Below are 27,678 nucleotides of genomic sequence, written 5' to 3'. Positions count from 1 at the left end.
AGATCTCGTTTTGCTTAGAACTTTAATATTTAGAAAGAACATGGAGACAGCACTAATCGTGATTGTGTTCCATTGATAGGCATCTACAGACCGAAGAAAAAGGCCCTTTCTTCTTCCGTTGGTGAGGTGCATCCTGTCACTCATTTTCTCCATAAGCTCAGAGAAGTCTTCACTGCTTTCAGGTCAATGAGCATTCTCATTGTACCGTGACTTGATGGGGTGGGGGTGGGGGTGGTTCTAAGATACACTACACAGAAGAAGTTTCGTAATCACAAGCTATGGAAAGGGGACATGCATGCTTAGCCTAGGTATTTTTACCATGAATTTCCCAACCTTGATTTGATTAAAATCACCTAAAACTGGACCAATTCAGATTTTTCAAGTTTAATTGTTCACTTTGAGGAAAACCTCAAGGCGACGTAAGAAGAGTAGCAGGGCGGAAAGAGAAGCAGGGACCCAGGTGCTTTGTACATCAGGAGGCCTGAGAAGTGAAGGGTAGATTGGATCAGAAGCAAAACCACAGCACAGTTTCTGTTCACTTGCTTTCAGAAAATCACCCAGGCTCTTCATACTGTCCTCTCCCGTCAGCTCTCCTGACTTTTTTCCTCCTAAGATGCTGCTAGGTTAGATAATACCATCCAGCTCGGAAGATCCCTAGGGAAGAAGAGAAGCCTTCTGCTTGAGGAGTTTACCCCTGCCTGATATGTGCTGGGAATGAAGACACTGCCTGCCATGCTTGGGACTCCAGAGTTATTTAGGGAACTCTTAATCCTCCACCTGGGCCTCTGGAGCATCCGTGGTAAGGCACCTCCTAAGGGGACTTCTGGGTTTCTTCCTCAGTGTTCGTGTCTGTGATAGTTTTTCTCGGGCTTGCTTAATGGAGAGGGATGTTTACGTGCAGGGGGTAACTCAGAGTAGTTGCTATTGCTTCTTGAAAATGCTAGAGGATGTAATTGAAAGTAGAACACTGTATTCACCTGCCTACAGAGCAGACACCGAGTCCATACCTTGGCCACGTTTCCTAAAAACATGCCCTGATGATAAGTAAGGATACTGTAGTGGATGTTATAAACATTTAGGTACTAATTTGTCACTACCGCACGTGAGATCTCTCTGGCTGCCATACTAATGGGAAAGAAATCTCATGTTCTTTCCAAATGGATGTCAGTAGGATGCTGTAGTGTGTAATTGGGTGGGGAAGGTATTGGATCCTTGAGTTTACAGCTGTGGCCATGGTTACTGTCAAATGATGTTCAATTTCAATTAAATCCCTCCTTGTTTCTGTGGGATGTACTATGAGAACACTGAGCAAACACCATGCTGTGAAGTAGAGGAGCAGAGCACTGGTGTTTCAATTTTGTTGGATGAGATGATTTGCAAGTGGTTGCCAACTGAACATAGAAAACAGTTCTCCATAGGTGACCCTGGCTCATCCCTACAGAGCCTTTTTGTTAGCAAACCCTGCAATTCCTTCTTTATCTTGCCATCTCTCGTGACTTTGCTCAGGAACCATGCATTGATTAGAGGAAAGGCCTGTGGAATGGTCAGCAGAAGTTTCTCATTCCTCAGTTAATTCTGGGCTCAAGGATATTTTAAGGAATTATCTCCCACCAGAGCACGTGTATCGCTTGGGCACATTTGTTTTAAATTGGAAAATCCAACCACTGAGGTCTTGTGGAATGTCATCTTGAATTCTAGAACTGTGAAGTTCTAGAATTCAACTCTGATGTCACTAGACCTCATATCCAGGGGCAGAGTAAAACATCTCCTCAGTCATCCAAGCCCTCGGTTATTAGTGGTCCATCACATAGGTGCAACTGGAGTCAGACATTAAACTCAATCTGTTTAATTCCAAGGGATCTATTGTAGGCTGTCCTCTGTGTAATGAAGGAAAATTTTAATTCTGCATCACAGTTGGGCTGTACTCCATATTCTGTTCTTCCACCCAGTGTGCTATAACCTAGTGTTCATGTACATAAACTTGGTTATCAGAATTGGATTCTTTATCAACTTTGTCACTTACATTATAGACTCAGTTTCTTTTCCTTTCTTAGCTCTCCTTTCAATTAAAAGCATATAATACTTATACCTAAAGGATGTCTCTTTGTTAGGTCTATAGTGCCTAGCTATAGTAAGTACATGAACTTAAAGCTTGATAAATGTTAATGGTAATTTTGCTAATAGTTTTTATTTCATCAGTACCTCCCACAAAATCCAATTAAATGAGAATTGAGGTTTAACATGAACACTTTAAGTAATTCTGGTTTTAAGCTTTTTCATCCTTTTTAAAAAAATTGTCAAATACTATATGTATGAAGTATTATGTAAGGCTATAATGGAGGCATACATTGTAGAATGTTTAAATTAACTTGCCTATGACCGCACATACTTATTATTTTAAATCTATCCAGTTATTAATTTTAAAATAGTTAGCTGCAGTCACTGTGCTATGACTAAAACTTTTTACTTTTGTCCAGCTTTGGCTTCATGCTTTGTGGTCAGTGTTTCCCTAATACTTGTTTCAGAGCTAAAATAATTAATAAAATATCTTGTGTGAAATTTTTAAACCCAAATGTAATGAATATATGTAGAAAATTAAATGGAAAGATTTAGGCATTGGCCAGGTGTCTTATATAGTAGTTGATAAGGTGGATTACAGTGTTACTCAGGTTTAATTAATGGATTAGTAGATTACAGTGTCATTCATATTGAATTAATGGATTAGTGGATTATAGTGTTACTCTGCATTACAAATATAGGTTGGATGCTGGTGGTATGGCTCAGTGAGTAGTGGGTAGAGGTGCTTGCTGCCATTCCTGAAAACTTGAGTTCAATCCCAGGGACTCACATGGTAGAAGGAGAGAACCAACTTCTGCATCCTGAAAGTTATCCTCTGACTTCTGTACAGATCAAACACACACACACACACACACACACACACACACACACACACACACAATCCTGTGCACATTCACACATACACACACTAAATAAACAAATGAGATAAAATGTATTTTAAAATAATATAGGTTGAGAAAGGAGCATTTGGTGAGGTTTGAAAGTGTGGCTCAGTGGTAGAGTGCTTGCCTAACATTCTTAGGCTCTGTTCTCAACACCCTGCTGTCCCCTCCCTCCAAAAGAAGAAAGCAAAAAGTAATCTTTGGTAATAAGGAATTATTCTGGACAAAACTGATGGTAGTTCCATCCCTTAAAATTATACTAATGACATAAAGAACCTTTATATATTGAAGAATTCCTGTGACTTTCAATAACTACTGAATTCTTTATAGTAGTGTATTCTCAAACTATTTAAGAATGGTTTAAACATATTTCCCCCAATTATAGTAATATGAAATGCTCATGAGGTGTGCTTTTTGTATTTCTCGAAAAAGAAAAATATAGAGAAACTCTCCCCTTAGTTTCAATAACGTCATTTCCTCTCATGATGGAAATAGAGCATAAATATGATGCTAGAAAGTTCTGAGTGCAGGTGGAGATTGCTCCATCCTGAGGGCCTGGACCACTCATTCAGTTGAGGCTAACTGAGGACTTTAATTTGTGTGTGTGTGTGTGTGTGTGTGTGTGTGTGTGTGTGTGTGTGTGTGTGTTTGATCTGGAGTAAAGGCAGTACAAAATCTTTGATTGATCGTTGATTATTGTGATAAAAATAGTCATAATATGACCCAGCAAGGAGACATTTACAGATTTACAGCCTGGCTCTTTTGAGAACACCCTGCATAGAGAGTCATGTTGCCAATGTGGCCTTGCCTGTGTCTTCTTTCTCCTGAAGGTGAGCATTGTGATGTTGCTGTGTGGAGCCATTTTTAAATTGGGTCAGAGCAGACAGATGCTCTGAATCAGTCTATTACCCCTTGACAAGGTAACATGTCCTCATCTCACTTGAAAACGTTTTTAATTTTTAAATTTTTTTGTTGTATGTATTTGCATCTGCCATGCTGTGGATGACCATAGAGTCCAGTAAAAGGTATTAGATGCCCTGTAGTTTCAATTATAGTGGTTATGAGCTGCCTGATGTGGATGCAGGAAACTGAACTTGGGACCTCTGGAAGAGCAGCAAGTGCTCTTACCTGCTGAGTTGTTTCCCCAGCCCCTCTCTGCCGCATCTTCATGACTCTAGTCATTCCTGTTGAAAAGTTCACATGGAATCCTGGAAACAGAGCTGCATCTTTCCCCAAATTCCAAACACCTTTTGTGTATCATGAAAGTGTCTGGAACTTATGCAAATACCTAGAAAAAACATTCCTATGCTTCAGGATTTCCTGGATTGAGCAAAATCATATTAAGCCATGTGCTGATTACATCCTTGAATTGACTCACTAATATTATTCAGCTCTTTAAATTACTGTTACTTCCTTTACTGCACTATAAAACTGCCCTCCATTGTATTACTGAAGTTGAAACTATTACCACACCTCCATGGGACTTTCCTATTTAGCTTCCATTACCTGTATGCTTGTTGGAAGAAAAATGCTGAAAAGTATTTGTAATGAGGTTCATATGATGCAATTGACTTTTTGCTTGATTTCTTGGACAATCTGTTGTGCAGTGGTTAAGAATGGATGTCTGGGTTTGGGGATTTAGCTCAGTGGTAGAGCGCTTACCTAGCAAGCACAAGGCCCTGGGTTTGGTCCTCAGCTCTGGGGGGGGGGGGGGGAGGAAGAATGGATGTCTGGAGACAGCCCAATCAGTCCATGGCTGTTACTTACTGGTTATATGACTACAGCAGCTCTAGTTCTCAATTCCTCATCTAAAAGAAGAAAACAGTCATGGTGTTTCGTTGAGGTGTTATGCCGATTAAGTGCCTTGATTCTGTACAAATACCCAGAACGTTGTAGAGCACACTGTCAGTGCTGCGTAAATTCTGCTAAGAGCGATTATTTGTTATTGTTTTCTTCTGGTTCAAACTTTAATTAGCTTAATTGTTTCCTTAAGTGGTATTGGGAAGTGATATTTCTTTGAGGCTAGCAGACTCAGTAGTTCTCTATGTTATCTGTTATCATCTTCGGTCACAAGGAGTACCACCATGCATTATCTTTTTGAGAGTTAGTCAGTTTCTCCCATCCAGGTGTCATTTGTGATTTGTAATTCACTTTTCTCCAGTTCTCAGTTCTCTTGCCTTGAAATTGATTAATATTGTGCCCCTGTCTTATATGCTTTGCACTTACGGTTTATTTATCCCATGATGTACATGTATGGATGTCATTCTTCATATCCTCAGAGTCTGATGTGTATATCCTTTGACACTCCTCTTAAACACATGTCAGGGGACTGTCTGATGGACCATGTAGGACAGTCACAAACAAAACCAAGTTCATCTGGTAGGTCTCTCTAAGACCTTTTCCTCTTCCCTAATTGCCATGTTCATCTAACAAACAGCCTGGAATTCACACCCATCAGCAATAGTCCATGGTTCAGAAATCATCAACAGGAGAAACATTCAGATTTTAGCTGGATGGTCACGATTCCTTTCACTTTCTTCTGTAGTCTTAGAAAAGGAAAGTGAACCGTGGGGAACAATTGGCAGGGTTTTTCCCCCCACAAACCAACCTTGTTTTCCACAGGTCAGTCATACCTGGAATTGAGAGGCAGTGAAGCTCAGTGTGTCGTCTCTGTAGCAGACTGTATTAGGGAAGTGAGAAAATACATTGGAGGGAGGTGAAAGTAGACTTCGCTGTACCTTTCTGACTTAACACACTCTTACTGAGCATCACAAAGAAACACCATTCCCCTGACAAGTTTTGTAAAAACTCAAGCTGGTTTCTGACAGGGTAAGAGGAGCTCACCAAACGCTGCTATCAACAGCCTTTAAGGTCGGCTTCTCTTCCTGAAAGATTTGTGACCAAGGCAGAGGACCTAGCATCTCTGGAAGACAAGGCCCACTTGTACCAGGTACTCAGTGTTCCCCTGACCAGAAGCACCTGTAACCTGCCAGTAAGAATCTTTATTCCTCAGAGTCTCAACAAAACTTCTGTTGTTCACTGGAGATATTTATATATTATCTACCGAGCTATCTGACAAAACTCGCCCTGGACACATTGGATGGACAAGGCTCCATGAAGTGGAATGCATGCGAATCCTCTGAGCTGGGGAGCAAAGGCAGTGAACAATAGGGTCGAAGGTGACATCTGCCACCTAGTAGACTTATAATGAAGTGCCAAGAGCCGACTTGGAAAGAAAGCCAAAGCCAAAGCTCTTAAGTTTGTAGTTGTGGCCATGTCAGCTAGGCCTTGCTGGTCAGTATAATTCCATAACATTTTTGTTTATAAGAAAGAATTACATTGTTATATAGCACTCCCTTTTCTGTCTGTGTATTTGTTGGGCTGACATAGATCCCACTCATTACACACCACTGCTAATCCCGTGAAAGTAGCTAGGATTAATTTTTAAGAACAGAGGTACTTGGGGAAGACCTTTGAATTTTTATTTTGTCCCTGAGACTCATAGTTTTTTATGGCTTTTGACAATTATTCAACTTATAAGTCAGTTTTATAAATCCATCCCTATTACAAAAATAGTAACACTTGGTATTTATTGTTGCTAAGTATAATCTAAGTGTAGCGCCAAGAACTTTTCCTACATATGCTCATTCACAATAACTCATTTGGATAAAAACCTGTGTCTTGGAAGAAGCAGTAGACCTGGGTTTAAATGCTAGTCCCAAGTCTCACTCCCAATAGCTGGTGAACTATGGTAGATGGCTTATTTGTTCTAGAATTCATTTTTTTTTCAACTTAAATATAAAGACAGTACAATTGATCACTCATAAATGCATGATTCATTAATTAGGATGGTTCAACTTAGAAACTGTCAAAACATTACAATGGTGCATAAGTGATATGAATTTAGCAGAAGATACACTTCAAAATTTAAGTTTTGATATTTTCCATGGCTAGCGATATAGTCTTTTGCAGTACTGGCTAGAACCCTACTCAACTATGCAATCACTAAGGTAAATGACCAATACCATCCAGCATACCGTGGTGCCAGCAGTTTTTGGTTAAGTATATTCTAAAATTACACGAAGTACCAACACTTAACTATGAAACAGACTTTTTGTTAGTTTATTTGGGCTAACTGTAGGGTAATCTGTTTTGAATAAGTTTAAGGAAGGCTAGGTTAGGATATGGTGATTGATAAATTTAGGTTTACTAAGTGAATTTTTCCTCCCAATATTTTAAAATCATGATGAGTTTATCAGCACACAATTCTACCATAAGCCAAGGAGCACCTCTATAAATGATGCCCAAAAGTACTTAGCACATAGTAAGAACTTAAGAATGATTAGCCATTTTTCCATTTGTCCACTTTTGTGCTGGGTCTGGGAGATGTATGTGCACACTGATATGGAAGGTTTAGTGAACCTGTGTAACTAGCTATGAATGGGCACAGGAGGTTCTGAAATTATCTGCCAAACATGACTTAAATTGCAGTCTGCTGTCTGGATGGCCTTTCAAGGTCTGCACTTGTCCTGCTTTAAGTATTTCTAGGAGAGGAAATACTATGGGCACCTTTGAGTATTTAAAAACAAGTGGTATTTTAAATATCAAAACAACTGGTTTTGGACAAAATAATTTCAAAATTATTGGTAAAAATAAGACATGTCTGGCTTAATGTCTCTGATTGTCCTATACAACCAAATTTAAGAGATAGTCTTTAAATTCTTTCCCAAAATCTCATGTCACAGTAACTATCGTAAACTTTAACCCTAGAAGAATCTGTGTTCTTAAAAAATGTATTAAATCAAATTTAAATGTGTTACGTATGATTATAAAGATGTATATGCTTTAAGAGGAAAAAATAATAGATGATTATAAAAATTCTTCCAATTTTCTTATTCCATGTTCTCTGCTGTGTTTTAAATGATGTTATATGAATTCATACCATGTGTGTACTTCACATGGGGTTAATTCTTTTCAGGTCCATTTCACAGCAGCCTCAGTTTTCATTGTATGCTTTATCCCTGAGACCAAGGCACAGGGTTTTCCTCCAACAATGGTGCTTTTCCAATTACAGTTCTGATTTTAACTTAGATGTATATGTATTGCTGTTTTTCATATTTCTGTAGATATTCCTAGGATTTTTGGAATATCTTACTTATGGAATATGCTCACTTACCATAAAGTAATACATTTAACCAAAACTACAAAACATTCAATGAATGGTTTCTGAATGGAGTGCAGATCCCCCATTATAGTCTCATGTTACTGTGGTGTTTCTGGTTTTGTGGCTGTGGTAACTAGCTTATGATGAGAAATACAATACCTTGACTTTCTGATGTGGTGCCTGTGATTTTCTCAAGTGTCTGGCTGATGTCCTAGGATGGTTACTGTGAAATTACAAGGCTGTGCATGGACTAACCTTGGCTAGGTGCAGGGCACCTTCAAAGGATTCCTACATTCCAGTTCTAGGAAAGATGTATCTCTTTCCTTTCCTCAGTGAGTGTAACCTCCCCACCCCCTTCATCATCCCTAGCCTTTCAAGTCAGCAGAATATATTACTGAATATTGTCTAGAGACTTTTCCCCCTCCTGATGTAAAGACACCATTAATATTAATTATTAATACACCATTGGTGGTAATTTTATTTTTCTAAAATGGTTTACATTCATGTGTTCATCTTTGACATTGTAACTCAAACTAATCCAATCTTCACCTTTTTTCATTAATTTCACTCAATGACTGCAACCATTTTTGAAGTTTCAATAAGCTGTAAGAATTTTTCAATGGAGGGTTGATGACTCTTGGCTGAGACTTGCTTTACAATAATAGGTGTAATCAAGGCAAGGCAGATGAAGCAATTTTAGACTAGCATAAGGCATTTTAATGAGTGGAGATGGCGTTGTGAAGACAAGAGGACTGGGTTTCCCTAGAGGTGGGCTTGGGTTACATTCTTTGATGAAACCTTTCTTGGCCAACTCAACCAGAAGGGCTCTTCCCATCTTGAGGATCTGAAAGCTGGGGGATTATGTCATGTCTGAGATTTAAAAAGTCTAACTATAAAATTCTGTTAGAAATTATCAGATTCCTAAATGATCATAGGCAGTGGTATGTCCATACCTTTACAGTATGGACAACAGGAAGGCACAGTATCTATACTATCTGGTGTTGATCATCACTATGTATTAGAAGTTCTGACAATGTCCATGGTAAAACATTTCCCACTAGAGTAATTTTGGTTTAAGTTCTAACTAGTTAATATGTTACCATTGAGTTTTAATAAATATGTATATAATTTGTAAATAAACATGTTTGTAATATTTATCCTCAGCAGAAATTTCACTCTACATAAAAGTTAATTCAGAACTGCCCAGCTGTAAAACTGGCCCTGAGCACATATGAATTCAGCCCTTTTGCTCACTTGAAGCATGAATTATACTCAGAACCATTAGAGTTTGATTCTGGCCAGTATCTCCACATTCTTTGTGATATCCTTACAACATTTTTGTTTTGTGACTTTATTTTATATATATGATCATTTTATTGTTTATTTCCTTTTGAAATTTCACAAAATGTATTTTTCATATGGAGATAGTTGTTGTACAAAATAATACAACCCAGTTTTCTCATTGGATAGACACTAACTGGTTATCCATTGGTGTGTACAGTTCACATAGAATACAGACCACAAGTAGCTCTGGGAAGACTTTTTCATAGGCTCCTCCACTTCCAGTGGTTCACAAAGAGCTATGTCATATGAAATCCTGGGGGTGGTAGGTAGTTTTGGTGTCTTGCTGCATGTGCTTTCATTATTTCTCATTGAAAACCCCCACCAGATAATAATGTTTGAGAAAAGCAGCAGGAACAATAATACCAAGGACAAAGTGGCTGGGAGTTGGCAGACAAGTCAGAGCTAAACCCAACGGTGATTATTTCCTCACCAGAAACTATTTGCTTGAGGAGACAATCCAGTCATGGGTAGCTGTGAGCATCCTGAGTGTCACATGATTGATTGGCATATTTCAAGGCAGACAGAAAGGAATTGTCAACATGCTTGCCAGATAGAAAATTAGAACTGTGACATCTGTCTCAGTAGATCATTCTTGACCTGCTAGCATCAAGTTATAGGCTTTGAGGGTGAGAAGAAAAAGAAACCCTGCCTTATTTGCACACAGAGTGACTATTCTTGATGTCTAATGCTGTAAAAGCATTATTCTATTTATCCTAACATTGAAGAAAATTTCTGTGCCGGCTAATGTGATTGTCAGTCACCTTTATCCTGCGGAGAAGAATACTCAGAAGCCACAATAATGTTTCTGTCATTTCATTCCAAATCAGTGATGCTTCTCTTAAGTGTATAGTCACAGAATGCTAACGATGGACTAGGTTATTAGCATGAGGTAACAATTCTCTGGCTGAAGGGAAGGGTAATGCATTGCAGTTAGAAGTTTTGTAGACTAGGAATAATTTCACAGTCATGCATTGAGGGAAGTGAGGTGTGTGTGTGTGTGTGTGTGTGTGTGTGTGTGTGTATGTGTGTTTACAGTTGATACATGAGAATTTTCCTATTTTTATAGTTCCATGTGTACCTCATTTTGAAGAAATTGGGGGTCGGTGAGAATGTTCCAAGTATCTGTTCCAAGCACACACACTGTACTGCCACTGGAAATAACCATGTTAAATAAATGTTCCCATTTTTTCTCTAATTTCATGCCTTTTGTATGTTTATCCAAGTTGGGCATCATATTTTTTCTTCATGGATAGGAAAAGTTTCAGTGTCCCCAAACTGTGCTCATCTTATTCATTCTGGAATAACCAGTGATCTTTATCACTTCCAGAAAGCCATGATCCACCTGTGTATCAGTCCCGTAAATCTGCTGTGAGACTATTGAACTAAGGAGAAGCCTTTGTTTTTCCACTTCGTCAGACTCCAGTACCTAAACAGTCTCTACTCTGATGGTCAAAGGCTGTTCATCCACTGAAGGGCAGCTCAGCTTCTAGGAAAGCACACCAGCAGCCCAGGCTGAGTGCTTTGTACCTGTGTACAGTATTAACCTCCCATTTGTTGTGCATGATTATTTTCCACATGAAGGCAAATTCCACCAAGGCAGACTTCATTTCTAATTCCTATACTCTCTAACAAGAAATGCACAAGGCTCCTCTGAACCTTGCTTTCAAGCTTGGATATATTTCAAGAGAAAAAGAATAGTATATAATAGATTTATTTAGAAAAAGTCCTTATCATTACATAATTGTCCCATGAATCAACAGTAAGCTCATTGAGGACAACATTCCTTTGGCCACAGCCACCTTGTTGCTCAGATGTTCTCAAGAAAATAAAAAAGGGAAGTGAGGAGGCTGAGGTCTCTTAACTTGAGAGAGGAAGGAACTTTGGAGACAAGGTTTCACTTGACGTTTTCACCTTTGCCTTCCCCCTTCGGCTTTCTTGCTTTTTGCTGTAAATCTGACCACACCAGGTACTGTATTGTTAGGCACTTCTTTTTGGTCAGCGACCTTACCCTTCCTCTTCAAGCTTTTGAAAACTTGCCCTTATAACTTACCTTTTGATTTTCTTTCATGTTTATTCTAGAACATTTGAAGCGACTGAACCATGACATCTTAAAGTGAAGTTGTTTAGGAATCCAATACAGTTAAAAATAAGTCACTAATCGGAGATGCTAAAAGTTCTCTGTAGGGGTCCCTAGTCTCTACCTGACTCCTGAGAATTCAGTCAAAGTTCAGTTGTTCTAAGCAAGAGGAGGTGAGATCTGGGCAAAAGTTACAGTGCGAGATTTATTAAGTGTTAAGAAATAGTTAAAATAATGCCCTGAGCACTCTTCATCTTTAAAGGAAGCCTTGACTATATTTAGGTGTCATTATAGCCTGTGATTCCATACATCTATTTAGAAAAGTACTTGAGCATGAAAGTTAGTGAGGAGGCAGAGGACGTTTATTGCCATGAAATAGAATATTTCAAAACTAAGAAAGAGCCGGGCATAGTGACTCATGCCTTTAATCCCAGCACTCCGGAGGCAGAGGCAGGTGGATTTCTGTGAGTTTGAGGCTAGCCTGGTCTACAGAGTCATTTCCATGACAGCAAGAGCTACATATTGAGATCCTTTCTAAAAATTCAAAACAAAACAATAAAACAACAACACAACAGCAAAACTAAGAAAGATCATAAGGCTGGAGGAAAAAGAACTTGAAATATGTTAAGACCCTGTGTTTAGCCTCATCTTTAATGTAAAAAGAGGAAGCTGGAAAGTGCCACAGAGTACTTCACGAAAGGGTTCTTTGCCTATTTTACTTATTTCATTTTACCAGCTCAGGAAATCCCATCTAGTCATTTCTTGATGCGTCAGACATAGCAGTTATACGATGGGCATGACGCGGAAAGGCTTCTAACGTTGTCATGATCATGCCATTTCCTCTGCTCATTTATGAATGAACACTTGAACATGACTGTTTTCTGAGCAATTGCAGCTTGGGACTTAGTAGCCAGTTTCTGTTTTGAAGTACCCATGCTGGTAGAATCTTTGGTGGACCAAATTGCACACTTGTTTGTTTCAAGAAAGGGATGTATTTGAACCTGATTTTAAATTTTATGATTTTTGTGCTTTTAATATTATAGGTTGATTAGCAAATGATAATGAAATTGTGAGAACTATGTGTAAAGTGAGGTAAATTTGGTATCTTAAATTGTCCATCTTTTTTTGCATAGAGAAGATCTTTTTTCATGTGCCTTGGCCTCAAGTTTATGTGTTGAGGTTACAAGGCATGTGATAATAAGTTAATAATAAAATAGTACATAAGTGAATGATTATGTAACATACAATGACATAGAAAATTTAAATTGTTTTTCTATGCTATTGGTTGTTTTTGTTCGCTTTTTTTTTCTGGTATTGCTCTTTAAGACAGTGTCTTTCTATATAGCACAGGTTGGCCTGAAAATTATTATGTGACTCAGTCAATTTTTCTGCCTCAGCCTCTTAAGCACTGGTATTATCCATATGAGCCCCTACTCCGGGCTTGTGTGTCTACTTTTATAAATTCCTGGCAATTATTAACTCAAGGTTCATAAGTCATTGGAAGATGCATATTCAGGAGAAAAGCTCATTTCCTCAAAACAAAAAGATGCATATTTCCAAGATACCTGTCTGGCATGCAGAAATTCCCAAAGAACTGGGGTGCTGTTTCTCTTTCTGCTTTGTAAAGTATACAAATGTCGGCTGTCATCAGAACACATCTTACCTTGGCATGGTTATCCTGAGTTGCATGTCTCTTACTCAGATTCATGGAAAAGACTGAAAGACAGTATTAAAGCCATTGAAAAACAAGGGAATGCTTCTATATACTATCATATCACCTGCAAATAGTGATACCTTGACTTCTTCATTTCCAATTTGTATCCCCTTGATCGCCTTCAGTTGTCTAATTGTCTAGCTAGAACTTCAAGTACTGTACTGACTAGATATGGAGAGAGTTGGCAGTCTTATCTTGTCCCTAATGTTAGTAGAATTGCTTTGAGTTTCTCCTATTTAATTTGATATTGGTTATAGACTTGCTGTAAATTGCCAGGCAATGCTTCCCATGGTGGTACTGGGACATCAACCCAGCCACAAAACCTTGAACCTACAATCTGTCCTGCCTGCAAATGTTCTGGGACAATGGTGGCACAGAACTTGTGGGAATGGCCAACCAATGACTGGTCTAACTTGAGGCCCACACCATGAGAGGGAGCTCATGCCCAGCACTGCCTGGATGGCCAGGAACTAGAGGCTGGATAGCCAAGAGACCTAAGGTAAAACCAAACATGACTGCCCCCAACCCCTCAAAAATTAGTGAAATTATTCCTAATGATATTCTGCTATTATGCTCAGTGCCTAGCCCAATTGTCATCAGTGAGGCTTCCTCCAGCAGCCTATGGGAGTGGATGCAAAGACCCACAGCCAAACATTAGGTGGAGCTCAGGGAACCCCACAGAAGATGGAGAGGAAGAATTACAGGAGCCAGAGGGGTTGGGAACACCAGGAGAATGTGGCCCACAGAATCAACTAAGCAGGACTCATAGACTGAAGTGGCAATGATGGAGCCTGCATGAGCATGCACTAGGTCCTTTTCATACATGTTAGGATTGTTACCTTGGTGTTTTTGTGGGGCCCCAACAGTGGGAGTAGGGGTGTCTCTGACTCTTCTGCCTGCTCTTGGGACCCTTTTTGCCCTACGGGGATGCCTCTTTCAGCCTTGTTATGGGGTTGTGTCTATTCTTATTGTATCTTGTTAGGCCCTAGTTGGTGGATATCCCTGAGAGGTCTGCTCTTTTCTGAAGGGAAATGGAGGAGGAGTGGATCTGGAGGGGAAGGGAAAGAAGGGATCTGGGAGGAGTGGAGGAGGGGGAAACTGTAAGCAGGATGTATTTATTGTATGAGAGAAGGATTAAAAAAAAGAATCGAAATAAAAAATGATAAACATCCAAAAAAGGAATAAAGAAAAACAAGGGAAGAATATTATTACTGCCAAGTATTGTAGAGAAGTGATTGTTTATAATTCCCTATTTAACTTGACCATAGCAGTGCTGATATTAGAAAATGTAAAATGTGATTACTGGCTAAGAAGTAATACAAACAAAATAATGCCAATAAATAATGCAGTAGAGATCTCATCATGACTTTAAAGCCTCAGTTTTTCTAATTATTAGCATATAACCATGGACAAGTTCTTTAGCATTTAAACCTCATCTGTAAAACAGAATTCATAATGTCATTTTGTGGGGAGGATGAAACTAATTAATTAATTGTTTGTTAGTTTGTTTTTTGAGACAGAGTTTCTCTGTGTATCCCTGGTTGTCCTGGAACTTGCTCTCTAGACCAGGCTGGCCTGAAACTCAGAGATCTGCCTGCCTCTGTCTCCAGAGTGCTGAGATTAGAGGTGTATGTCATTACCACTCAGTGAAATTATTTATTTTTAAAACAACTATTTATTATGTGCTAGCTATGTACCACATTGGGCTAGTGGAGGTAAAATACTGAAAAATAGTACTGAGGAAAATTATGGAATTGTGCACTAGAAACCTTTGTGGGAAATAATTGCTGCATTATCTATGGTCCTACTAGAAGATCATACTGATTCCAGTTTTGCTTTTGTGTTTTAGGTGAAGAGTCATGTGAAGTACAAATTAAGGTTAACAGGCATTCGGAATATGCTACAACAGGAGAGTACTTTAAAATTAAATGTCCTGTGACATACTGTGATCACAGACCTAATGTGACTTGGTGCAAGTACAGTGAAAAACAATGTTTACCTCTTGAGTTTGGACCTCAGAAACACACTAGTTGGGAAGAAAAGCCCGAGGCTTCGGTTTTTATTCTCCATTTTGAACCAATAAATGCCAGTGATAAAGGATTGTATGTCTGTTCTACAAACATTAATTCTAATGTTATTTACAGCCGCATAATAACCATCAATGTGACAGGTGAGTGCTCTACCCGAGGCCATCTATGGCTTTTTTTCATTGCGTTTCCATGGAAGAGACAACCCAGACTTGCAGATGCTTTGGTTAGAAGTTGGAACACTTGTATCACATCCACAGTCTACCACATCTTCCAGACTGTGACAGTCATAAATACATAAAGTATTTGTGTAGGGGAAGAGAAGGGTGAGGCAAGAACAGTAGAGGAAAAATAATGGAAGTTACTGGTCTTTTTTTGAGGTAGGGTCCAGCTGTTCTGGAACTCTCTTTGTAAACCAGGCTGTCCTGGAACTCACAGAGACCCACCTGCCTCTGCCTCCCGAGTGCTGGGATTAAATGTGTGTGCACTACCACAGCAGGCAGTTATTGATTGTTCTTGCCTTTAAAGATTAAAACATTTATTGGACAAGTTCAAAAATGATCACAACAACATTGTTTTCTTTTTCCTTAATTTTTTTTCTGTTGTTGGCTCTTGTTGATTAGAATTTGTAGAAGTTATGTTTACATAAGCAGCAGATTTGTAGCATGAATTAACAGATAAAGATGTAAAAATACCCTATTGTCATCAGCTTGGAAGACTGTTATAAAGATGGCAGTCCCCAAGATTGAACATCATCGTCTCCTTCAAATCTTATTTAATTCTAAAATTCACATCATGTTGTAACAGACTCCAAGAAGCCAAAATAAACTGGATAAAGAAGAGAGTTGGAAGTTTACGACTTCTATATTTCAAAACTCATTATTAAAATATAGCTATTTAAATACTGTTGTGAGATCAACATAGCAGAATTGAGAGTCTAGAATAAAATTCTGTATAGGATCAATTGACTTTTTATATTATTTTGATTTTCTCTGTGTGGGTGTTTTAGCCTGCATGTACGTCTGTGTACTACACATATGGCTTGTGTTTCTGGGACTGAAGTTACAGATGGTTTGATCTTCCATGTGGGTTCTGGGAATTGGGCCTGGGTCCTCTGGAAGAGCAGCTAATATTCCCAACTACTGAGCTTTCTTTATGCCTCTCAATTGTTTTTTGTTGTTACTTATTTTTGTTTTGCTTTGCTTTGTTTTTTGAGACAGTGTTTCAGTATGTATTTTTTGCTATCCTGAAACTGGCTATGGAGACTAGGCTGTACTGAAAATCAGAGATCCACTGCCACTTCCTCCAAATACTGGGCTTAAAAGTATGTGTCACCTTGCCCAATGCCCTCAACTGATTTTTGAGAAGTAAGATAAAAATCATCCATATGGGAAAGAAAAGTCTCTTTAACAATAGCAACTGGGAACTTAGCTCAATGGTAGAGTTCTTACGTACTATGTTGGAGGCTCATGATTTGATTCCTAGCACAAAAAGAGAAAAAAAAATCCACCAAAAATGACAAAGAAAGAAGGAAAAATAACCCCAACACAAATGATGTTGAAATATAATTGTATATACATATGCCAAAATTGAATTTGAACCTCCTGCTTCATACCATGTAAATAAGTAAGTCAGTAGGAGAAGGAAGAATAAAGGAGAAGGAAATGATGGGAGTTGAATGAACAAAATTCATGATATATGTGAATGAAAATGTCAAATAATAAAAAACCTCAAAATTGATCAGAAATTTAAATACAAGAAATTAATCTACAAAACTACTTTTACACAAAACCATACATATGCATAAAAAGCTAAGTCTTGATCTTTTATTTTGTAATCATTTCCTAGATATGATTATAAAAGCATACAACAAAAGCAATAGCAGTGGAGTAGACTTCATCACAATTCAACATGTTTCTGCATCAAGAGTGAAAAGGCGCCTCACAGAACATGAGAAAGTGTTTGAGAATCACATGCCTAATAAGAGACTATTGCCCAACATATATAAAGATGCACCAGAGCTTTCTCCATACCTTCTTGCATCACTTCAAGGAGGAACCTTTCCAAGTTGAACAGCATTACTTTCCATTGCCTCATCTTTGTGTGTGTGCATATATGTGTCTGCACATGTGTGTACGTGGAAGGCAGAGATTGACATCTGGTGTCTTCCTCAATTGTTTTCCACCTTATTTTTTGAGACAAGATCTCTCAGTGAACTTTGGACTCAATGGAACAACTGTTAGGCTGGCTAGTCAGTGATAACCTGGGATGCTCCTGTTGCTGCCTCCTTAGCACTGGATGACAGACAGGAGCTGCCATGTTCTCTCTCTTATGTGGATACTGAACATTCAACGTAGGTCCTCAATCTCACACATGTGACGCATCTTCCCAGGACCAGCCTTACACATCCCCATCATCACCTTCCTATGCCACTCTCATCCATTTCAGAAGATCCATTTTTATACCTATCACAACTATACTTTTCCTTTCAAGCCCTGATTATTGCCCAAGTTCTCCAGGAAGTCTCCAGGATTACTCTCAATGAACTGATTCTGCAGTCTGTCAATTTGCTTATCATTCAGGTCTATGTCTCTCATTTATCATACATTTCCTTTCCCTGTGCATTATATAAAAATACGTCAAGTTTCATAAGAGCTTATAGTGCCTTACAAAATAGAAATCATGTCTTGCTTTTTGTGGTTGTTTTTCTTTTGTAGAGGTCACATACATTTCTTTTTAGGATTAGTTTAAATTTCAGCTGAGTATATAGTCTCCTTTAGGGAAATGGTGATTACAGGGAAAGAATAAAAATATTCTTTTTATTTTTGAACCCAAGAGTATTCTGGGAACTGCTTATGAAATGAGGAAATAAATATGTCCTGGGACTATGGTTATGCTTGTAATTAGTAAAATTTGGAGATATAATACAAGTATTTTGTTTTTTACCCTTTGAAATATCTTTCTGAGGGGATGTTGGAAATGCCCCTGTTTTTGCATATGTTTTGCTTTTTATGTTCATGATAGGAATTGGTTTGTGTAAGGACAATTGTGGACAGAAGGAGGCTTGGCTATTCTTGAGAAAGTAACTGTCTTCCAGAATGAGAAAAGGCACCTTGTGAAACAAACCAGTGTCCAAGGGGATTATCTCACAGAGCCAGGAACAGCCCCTGCATATTATAAAGCTCCGTGATTCTCAATCGTCCCAGGTTAGTTTCTGAGTAGGGACATTAGAAAAATGCAGAGGTCATTATCGAGATGGGTGTTGAGTGAGAAGGCAGAGAGTGAGAAGGCAGGAATTGAGAGGCACAATCTTTGTTTCAGAATGAGTACCTTGACTGACTCTCACCCAGAGCATCCACAGTCTCAGAAGCACCTGAGGGTTATGTGTTTTATTACATTGCAGGTGTCAGAGGTCACACATGGTCTCTGTGTCCTTATGCCTAAGGAATGAGGAGGAGAGAACCAAAGCAGTCAGTTGAAGGTTATACTGTGTTGATAGCAGTCTTTCTTCAGACTTGAAAAGAACTCCTTTGCTTTGTGTACCATGATCTCAAGGTGAAGATCCATGAATTATGCAAGCTGAACTTGGCCTGGATTATTGGATTCTCTGTCGTCGTGGCAACACTGGAGTCCTTTCTAAATAGCTCTGACTTTAGAGATAACATTGAGTACCACCTTAGTGTTTTCTCAAGCCATTTTAATACTTAATCTTGTTTTCTGTTTCAGAAAGGACTCAAAATGATTCAGAACACCATCTAATAAGTAAGTATGAAACCAATCAAAATTAGCAAGTTTGTTTGGTGTTCGGATAAATAATGGGAATAAGGTCTTCTTAATTGAGTTTGTTTGTATTAGATTATCTATTGTTTGCCAGCAGACTGCCTTCCCCCAGACAGCTGCATCTGCTTCTTGGCTGCTTGCCCAACCTAAACAGCAGCTGCAGTAATTCGCCACCATTCTGTACCATTAAACTATATGCCCACTGTATGTCCCCTTCAACTGCTCCTGATTGTTTTTACCCTCAAAGAGAGGATCTGGGGTGTGTGTGTGTGTGTGTGTGTGTGTGTGTGTGTGTGTGTGTAGGGGGGAATCACACACATAATTCAAACTTTACTTCACTGCTTTTGATACTCAGTATCAAAATAACAGTAACTCCAAAGAAGCAGTACATCTTACATCATAACCCAGAACACACACACAGGAAAAGCAAATCCACACAATCCATAGATAGTAGAGTTGTTTGATTTCTGTGCTATGGGAATGGAAGAGTGCCCTGTGTAGTGCAGGGATTTTACTAAGCCCTGGACCTTTCCTTACTAGATGCAGGTACTCTCCCACCTTGTGATACCAGAAAGGGTCTCCCAAAACTACCACATGTTTCTGGAGCATGAGAGATTTTCTGGTTGAGAACCACTGCATGTACTATGAATTCAGATATTTTGTAGTTTGTCTTATATTATTAAAACACTACTATTTTGGGGGGGTGTCTAGAGAGATTGCTCAGCAGTTAAGAGCACTGGCTGCTCTTCCAGAGGACCTGGGTTCAATTCCTAGCACCCACACGGCAGCTCACAACTGTCTATAACTCAGTGAATCCAACTCTCTCACAAAGGCAAGCAGGTCAAACACCAATGCATATAAAAATAAAAGAAAATATGTTTTAAAAAACTACTATTTTTTGATTCACTGAGTTGTGTCACAACTTATTTGTAAGTTGCAACCAACCTTGACCAAAGAGGGATCCAGTGAATGTAAACACTGATCAGTCATAACGAGCACTAGCTAGATGCTAAGAAAAGCATATTTGGTAAGAATAAAAGTATTTGATGTTTGGAGATAATGATGTCTTAGAGAAGAAGCAAAGGTACAGCATCAGAAACCCTCTGGCAGGAGTCCCAACTGCCATTCATGAGCTGTCTGTCTTTGGGCAATTTTTGGAGCAATAACATTCCTTTCAAGTTCTAAAACTGTATAAAGAAAATGGTTTCATGAGCTCTGAGCTAAATATATAAATGAAAGGGCCTGGTGAAGTAGTTTGTGAGAACTGTCGCAGAGATCTTTCTTCAGATGACTTGTTCAAGACAAATGTGAGATGTTCACAAAAGTTAAAAAGAGTAGGTTGATGGTACTGGGACCACCAAAGGAGAAATAGAGGGCTTGAATTATTGTCATAATTCAAACTATGACAATGCAAAAGGGTATTGTTAGCTCTAATGCTTCTAGAATGTCTTAATTGTTTTCAGCACCGTCTGACATCCCAGATGCCACCAACGCCTCAGGACCACCCACCACGGAAGAGAGGCTGGACATGATCTGGCTGCTTTACAGCTTGCTTCCTTTGGGGGCATTGCCTCTGCTGCTTGCCTGTTTCTGCCTGGTCTGTTTCCTGAAAAGGCGCCAAGGTGGGTTGCAATTTCCCTCTGCCCTCATGTACCACACATTTGGGGCCCATTTTCTAGAGCATAAATTTTTTTTTGCTGGCTAGTGTTTTCTTTCTGGATAATGATTCCTGGGGAACTACTGGTTTCCACTAGAAAACTGAATGGATTAAGGTGGGCTCTCTCCAGGCATGATAAGGCATATTCACCACATCACAACGCTAGCCTGGAGTTGTGGCGAAGAGGGCACATTACTGGAGTATTCTTATTCTATACACATCAATCTCAGGTGTGTATAAGACAGCGTTTTCCTAAACTTTAATCAGGTTGAAAGGCAGGTTGAAATAATCTCTTGAATGAACATGTTGATTTGAGTTATTCTTTTTAAGACCTTTCCACAGCTATACCACATAATTCCAATGATACACACCCTTATCTAAATAAAGAACCATTGTCCCCAGAAGGGATTCATGTGCGTTTGTACTTTCTATTCTGTCATAAACCCATGCTTGAGTCAGATTTTTACTCAGTAGTGTTGCATTTGAAAATGTGGACTTGCCTACAATAAGAGAGTTGTGATATTTCAAAAACAGTTGCCTTTTCCTTTTGAAATCATGCCTTCATCATCATCACTGAACAGTAAAACTCAGCAAGAGAGGCATGCTGATCTGGTCCATCTATATTTTCTGTTTCCTGTTCTTCTCCTTGTCTTCCCCTCCCCTTTTTCTACAATACAAGCCACAGTGTAGCTGTAGAAACTGAGCCAGACAGAGCATCCCTTGTTTGGCTGCCACAAGAGAAAGCTTTGTCTGGATGGAAGAGCTTCTGGTGTTTTGAAGTAAGTGCTTTTGGATCCCAGAACCTTTTTACAGTTCTAAGGAATCCCCCTGTAAACCCAGCTCTGCCTCTGTAACTACACAGCACAAGAAACTGGAATAATCTTTATTGGTTATCATATCCAAAGGGAATTGGGAGCATGGATATGTGACTAGAACATTAGTTACATTTTTATATTTCTGTTTGTTCTTACATGCATACAATACATTTTGACCATTGTCACACTGTCCTTTTCTCTAACCCCTCTAGTCCCTCCTAGATCCTCCTCCCAATTACACACACACACACACACACACACACACACACACACACACACACCTCTTAGGTTTTTTGTTGCTGTGAAGAGACACCATAACCATGGCAACTCTTATAAAGACAACATCTAATTGGAGTGGCTTGCTTATAGTTTTAGAGGTTCAGGTCATTATCATCTTGACAGGGAGCATGGCAGCATGCAGGCAGAAGTAGTGCCAGAGTAGTAGCTGAAAGCCCAACATTTTGCAAGCAACAGGAAACTGACTGACTCACTGGGTGGTATCTTGAGCAAAAGAAACTTCAAAGCTTATCCCGACAGGGGCACATTTCCTCTAGCAAGGCCATACCAATTCCACCAAAAAATCATACCTATGAGATTATGGGGGTCAGTTACATTCAAACTACCACATTCCATTCCCTGGCCCCCATAAGCTTGTATCAATATCATAATGCAAAATTCATTTAGTCCAACTTCAAAAGTCCCCCATAGTCGATCACAGTCTCAACAGTGTTTAAAAGTCCAAAGTTCAAAGTCTCTTCTGGGATTCACGCAATCTCTTAACTGTAATCATCTGTAAAATCAAAATCAAAAAGCAGATCACATACTTCCAACATATAATGGCACAGGATATACATTACCATTCCACAATGCAGGGAAAGGAGCATAGTGAGGAAATATGGGACCAAAGCCTGACCAAAAACCAGCTGAGCAAACTCCAAACTTTGCATCTCCATGTCTGATGTCAAAACACTCTTCAGATCTCCAATTCTGTTCAGCTTTGTTGAATGCAACACACTTTTGTTTTCCTTTTGGGCTGGTTTCACTCCCTGTTAGCAGCTCTTCTCAGCAAGTATACCATGACTCTGGCATCTCTACCATCTTGCATTCTCCAAAGCAATCCAGGCTTCAACTTCACAGCTTCATGAAATGACCTCTCTACTAGGCCTCCATTCAGGGATGCCCCTGTCACATGCCTGGCCTCATTGGCTTTCTTTAGGTACACAAGCACATTCCATAACCAATTTTTTTCTGTCCTTAACTCTAGAGGCAGAAACAGGTGCCTGAAGCTGCCAAGTTCTGCTGCTTACTGGGGCTGGAACATGGAATACTCATTCAATTATATCTTCACCAGCTTTCTGTCCTTTACTGCTTAAGGTTGGCTGTCCTGAGACTTGCTCTCTAGACCAAGCTGACCTCACACTCAGAGATCTGCCAGGCTCTGCCTTCCCAGTGCTAGGATTAAAGGCTTGCACTACCACACCCATCTCTAAGCTTTTCTTTAATTCATAAGTTGGAAATTTAGTTGGACAAGGGCAAAAAGCAGGCACTTTCTTCACCAAAATATCCCAAGAAGAATCTCTAGGCAACATACTAAAATTATTCTCCTCTGTAACCTTTTGAGCAACCTCCCCACAGTTCATCAAATCGCATTCAGCATTACTGTCTTCCATGCCCCTACTAGTATGGCCCATCAAGCAGTGCTTAAAACATTCCACTATTTCCTTAACCCAAAGTACCAAAGTCCAAATTCCTCCAAACAAAAACATGGGTCTGGCCTATCACAGCAATAGCCCAGTCCCTGGTATCAACTTCTGTCTTAGTTAGGGTTTTTATTGCTGTGAAGAGACACCATGACCATGGCAACTCTTATAAAGAAAATATTTAAGTGGGGTGACTCCCTTACAGTTTCAGAGGTTCAACCTTTATCATCATGATAGGGAGCATGGTGGCATGCAGGCAGATATGATGTTGGAGCAGTAGCTAAGAGTCCTATATCTTGCAAGCAACAGGAAGTCAACTGACACACTAGGCAGTATCCTGAGCATAGGAAACCTTAAATCCCACCCCCACAGTGACACACTTCCTCCAACAAGGCCATAAACACTTCACCAAAGCCACACTTCCTAATAGTGCTATTCCTTATCAGATTATTGGGGCCAATTACATTCAAACTACCACAACATATATCCCATTGAGCCAATTACTGTTGCTCATATACATATAGCTGTGGAGATTCACTGAGGTATGGTAACCTACCAGAGATGATCCCCTCCCCCTGCAAAAGAACTAACTCTTCCTTTCCTAGCATCTACTATCTGTCATGAGCTGAAGGTTGCAGAGCTCCAGTACTGCCATGCTGGCTGTCTTAATCTTGCACAGGTCTGTAACAAGAAATCACAGGTGTTATGAGTTACTTGATACAATGGCACAGTCACATCCAGGAGACAGTTTTTCCTCAGTCTTCACCAACCTCTGGCTCTTACACTATTTCTTCAATGTTACCTGAGCCTTGGGGGAGGAGTATGCTATAGATGTCCCATCTATCGTAGAGCTGACAGAAGCACTTTTAACATCGAGACTGCAATGACTCCCAACCTTTGAAACTGTTCTTCATTAGATCCTACTCCTTCGTCTTGGATGTGAAGACTGTTGTATGACATAAGAAGTGAGGGGAAGGAAGTGGGCATGTGCACTCTCACAGGCCGAGATGTGTGGGGTCCAGGTAGCAAGGCAAAGCTAACAGCATGAGTGCTGGAGTGCATGAGGTGGGTGTGGTGGGAAGATCATTTACCTTGCTTTCTTAATACCATTTGATGACCATTTTTCTTTCTTTCTTTTCAATCTTTCAGGGAAAGGAAAGATGCCTTCTGACTTAGCAGAAAGGGACGTTAACCTGGTACGTCTGAAATATCTGCTGAGACAAACACATTTTATGTTACACCATATGTATTTTTTCAGTAAGTTTATATGATATTATCATACACACACACACACACACACACACACACACACTCCAGATTTTTCACGTCAGCTGTGATTGCTTGTATAATACTTGTATAAGATAGGGCCTCTAAGCAACTTGCTATGGAGTGGGGAGGAAAAGATGGTAGTCAAAAATGGATGGGGAGAGAGCCATTTTCAGTGTGCTCACTGTAAATAAACCCTCACTTGTATTATTGTAAGCCACTGAAATGAAATTCATTGTGGGAAAAACCATCAAAATAGAAAGGGAACAGGTTGGGAAGAGGAAGGGGATTGGGAGGATTGGGAAGGGGACAAGAGAGACCAATGGAGGGTGACTATGAATAAACCTATTGTATACAACTATGTCATGTAAAACATTATTATGTGTAGTTACTAATGTTATGTTCTAATATATTAGTTATGCTAATGAAACATAAAAAATAACAAAACAGAAAAGTACAGGGTTCTGATATTATTTCAAAATAGTCCTTCTGAGGTAATGATTCTCAACCTTCTTAATGTTTCGACCCTTTAATACAGTTCCTCATGTTGTGGAGACCCCCAACCATAAAATTATTTCCATTGCTACTTTGTAACTGTAATTTTACCACTGTTATAAATCATAATGTCAATATTTTTGGAGCTAGAAATTTGCCAAAGGGCTCGTGACCCACAGGTTGAGAACCACTGTTCTAAGGGAATAAAAGTGGTTGTATAGACAAGTCCCCTTGGTCATAACACACTTAAAAGGGTTAGACTTTTTGAAAGTGAGTTATAAACCAGCATGCTTGTTTTTAAAAGAGCCTTACAACTCCAATAGGTCTTCAAGGTGAGATGTCTGCCTGTCTAACAGCCTTTATCGTCTCTGGCCACCACATCACAGTGCACCTGCCTTGTGGCACCCGCTGCTTTTATAGAGTGTTACAGAACTTCAGGTGCAAAGAATTATGTTCATGCTAACAGAGTTTTCATGACAATGAGCCATTCTGGTGAAGAGAGCCAAGCCAACTGAACTGACAGACTAAGATTGGAAAATATAGCAGGGAACCTCGGTGGTAGACAGTGAATTTGCCACTCTTTAGCAGTTCATTTGACAGTCTTCTGCCCCCCCCCCCCATGCAGGCTCATTTCGTGAGGGGGTACTTTCCATCTTAGCCAACCCACTCTCGGCTCTGTCAGACCTCCAGCCTCCGTGTGATTTCTGGGTGCTCACCTCACTGGAAAATTGCAGCGTATCAGCAGTTATTGCCTCATTTCTCAAGTTAGGACTAAGCGTGCTTTGAGGACAGAGCTTTCCTCAGTAGGTATAAGAGAAATCCTGCTGCATATGTCACAGTGAGACTTACCAAGGACTAGAGGAGTGTGACTAGTCAAAGATCAAGAACCTGGCAACTTTGAGGAAGAGCATAACTTGGCTGGCAAAGTGGAGATTTAAAAAGTCAAAATAGAGCCCTGGGGGAAATGGACCAGTGGGTAAAGCACTCTGTGCAAGTGTGAGAACTTGGTTTGGATCCCACAACTTATGCCAAATCTAGATGTGGTTGCACACACTTTAAAACCCAGTGGTGGGGGAAGAAGTGAAAACTGGTTGAACCAGGCACTCATTGGCCATCCAGCCTAGCTGAAAGCATACTTGAAGTACCAGCTTCAGTGAGAACACCTTTCTCAATAAATAAGATAGAGAGGAATAGAGGAAAAAACCTGACATGACCTCTGACCTCTACCTGTACACACATGGGTGAATGCACCTACCCACCCCTTCCCCCTTCCACACATGAGAATTAAAACCCTAATTATTAACACAACATCATTCTTACCATCTGCATTTTTGTATAACCAGGAGAAGCTAACAAATAACTGAAAAGGGGGAGAAAATATCAAAATTCACTTCAGTTTCCACAGATTTCCCTCTGTCTCACACCATTTAGGTCTCTGGCACTATTTAAAAGTATGATGATTTTTTTTTGCAGTAGAAATAACAAATAGAATAGTATTTTAGGACTTAAATGAAACTTTGTTCTTTCAAAATTGGCTTCCATTGTCTAGTTTAGCTCTCTCATCATAATGTGTATTGGATAACCCATGATGCTTCCTGTTCCTGCTTTCCAAGGAGGTCTCAGGTCTTTTTGCCTTGGGCTTGATCTTTTGATGTTCTATGTATTATATGCCAATGTGTTATAAGCTGCCTAAAATTTTCATAGAGTTATTTTTCTCTTCCCATGAACTGGACAGTGATTTTTTTTTTCCATGGAAAGAGCATTGTGTGTATGTGTTGTGACCTCAAATGGCCCATAATACAGCACAAAACAACTGTTTGGGAAGAACATAGTGAACTTCAAATGTTTGGCCTTTGGGGCTCAGTGGTCAAGAACCTATCTAGCGCTCATGAGGACCTGGACATAACATAAAACAAAACAAAACAAAAAAACCAATCCAAACCAACCAAACAACCACACCCCCAAACAAACCAACCCTTTCATCCTTTGATTATATAAAGTTTAGTGAAAATGTAGATATTAAGTAATTTACATGAGGAACAATAGACAGTCTCTGTCAATGTGCATGACAACATGTAGCCTTTCACTCAGAGTCTAATAATCAATATGTTTTGTTGCATCCTTACGTGCTACATCTCTTTTCTCTTGTAGGTTGATATCCCAGTGAGTCCCAGGACAAATTCCCAAACACTGCCATCAGAAACTGGCATTTATGATAATGATCTCTGGTCAAGTGTCCAGGAAAGTTCTGAATCTACAACTAACTCCCAATTGGAGGGAAACAAACAGGGCATTGTTTATGCTTCTCTGAACCATTCTGTTATTGGAAGGAACCCAAGACAGGCAAAGAACATAGAAGAGGCACCCACAGAATATGCATCCATTTGTAGGAGAAGTTAAATCTGGTACTGACATAGACTGTGAGCACTGTAGGATGGACTTGTCAATACCACTGTCTGGACCTCTGGGGTCAAATAACTTTCTTCAACCTGGGAATTTTCACGTCAAGATGGTTTGTACTGGGCTGTGTCGTAAAGGTCCATAGAATATTTAGTTAAAATTTCTGCTGAAAACTTTGGAAGAGTTTTGTACAAGAGCCTTGAACAAAAGACTTCTCTCTGGGAAAACTCATATCGCAAATAGTAGAATAATAGAATGTTTAAATTTGACCATGTCTTA

General features: G+C 39.5%; 1 protein-coding gene across 1 annotated transcript; it reads left to right on the top strand.

The window, feature by feature from the left end:
* Positions 1–9: 9 nt before the first annotated feature.
* Positions 10–27,678, top strand: Btla (B and T lymphocyte associated). Its single transcript, XM_028872065.2, has 6 exons — positions 10–799; positions 15,109–15,429; positions 19,013–19,048; positions 20,530–20,688; positions 24,388–24,434; positions 27,151–27,678. The coding sequence occupies exons 1-6, from the start codon at positions 715–717 to the stop codon at positions 27,397–27,399; spliced, it is 897 nt and encodes a 298-aa protein (XP_028727898.1). The 5' UTR covers positions 10–714; the 3' UTR covers positions 27,400–27,678.

This window comes from Peromyscus leucopus, chromosome 12 (assembly GCF_004664715.2).
Source record: "Peromyscus leucopus breed LL Stock chromosome 12, UCI_PerLeu_2.1, whole genome shotgun sequence".
Classification (NCBI taxonomy): domain Eukaryota; kingdom Metazoa; phylum Chordata; class Mammalia; order Rodentia; family Cricetidae; genus Peromyscus; species Peromyscus leucopus.
The sequence above is the reverse complement of the archived record's forward strand: the minus strand, read 5'-3'. Positions and strand labels throughout refer to the sequence as shown.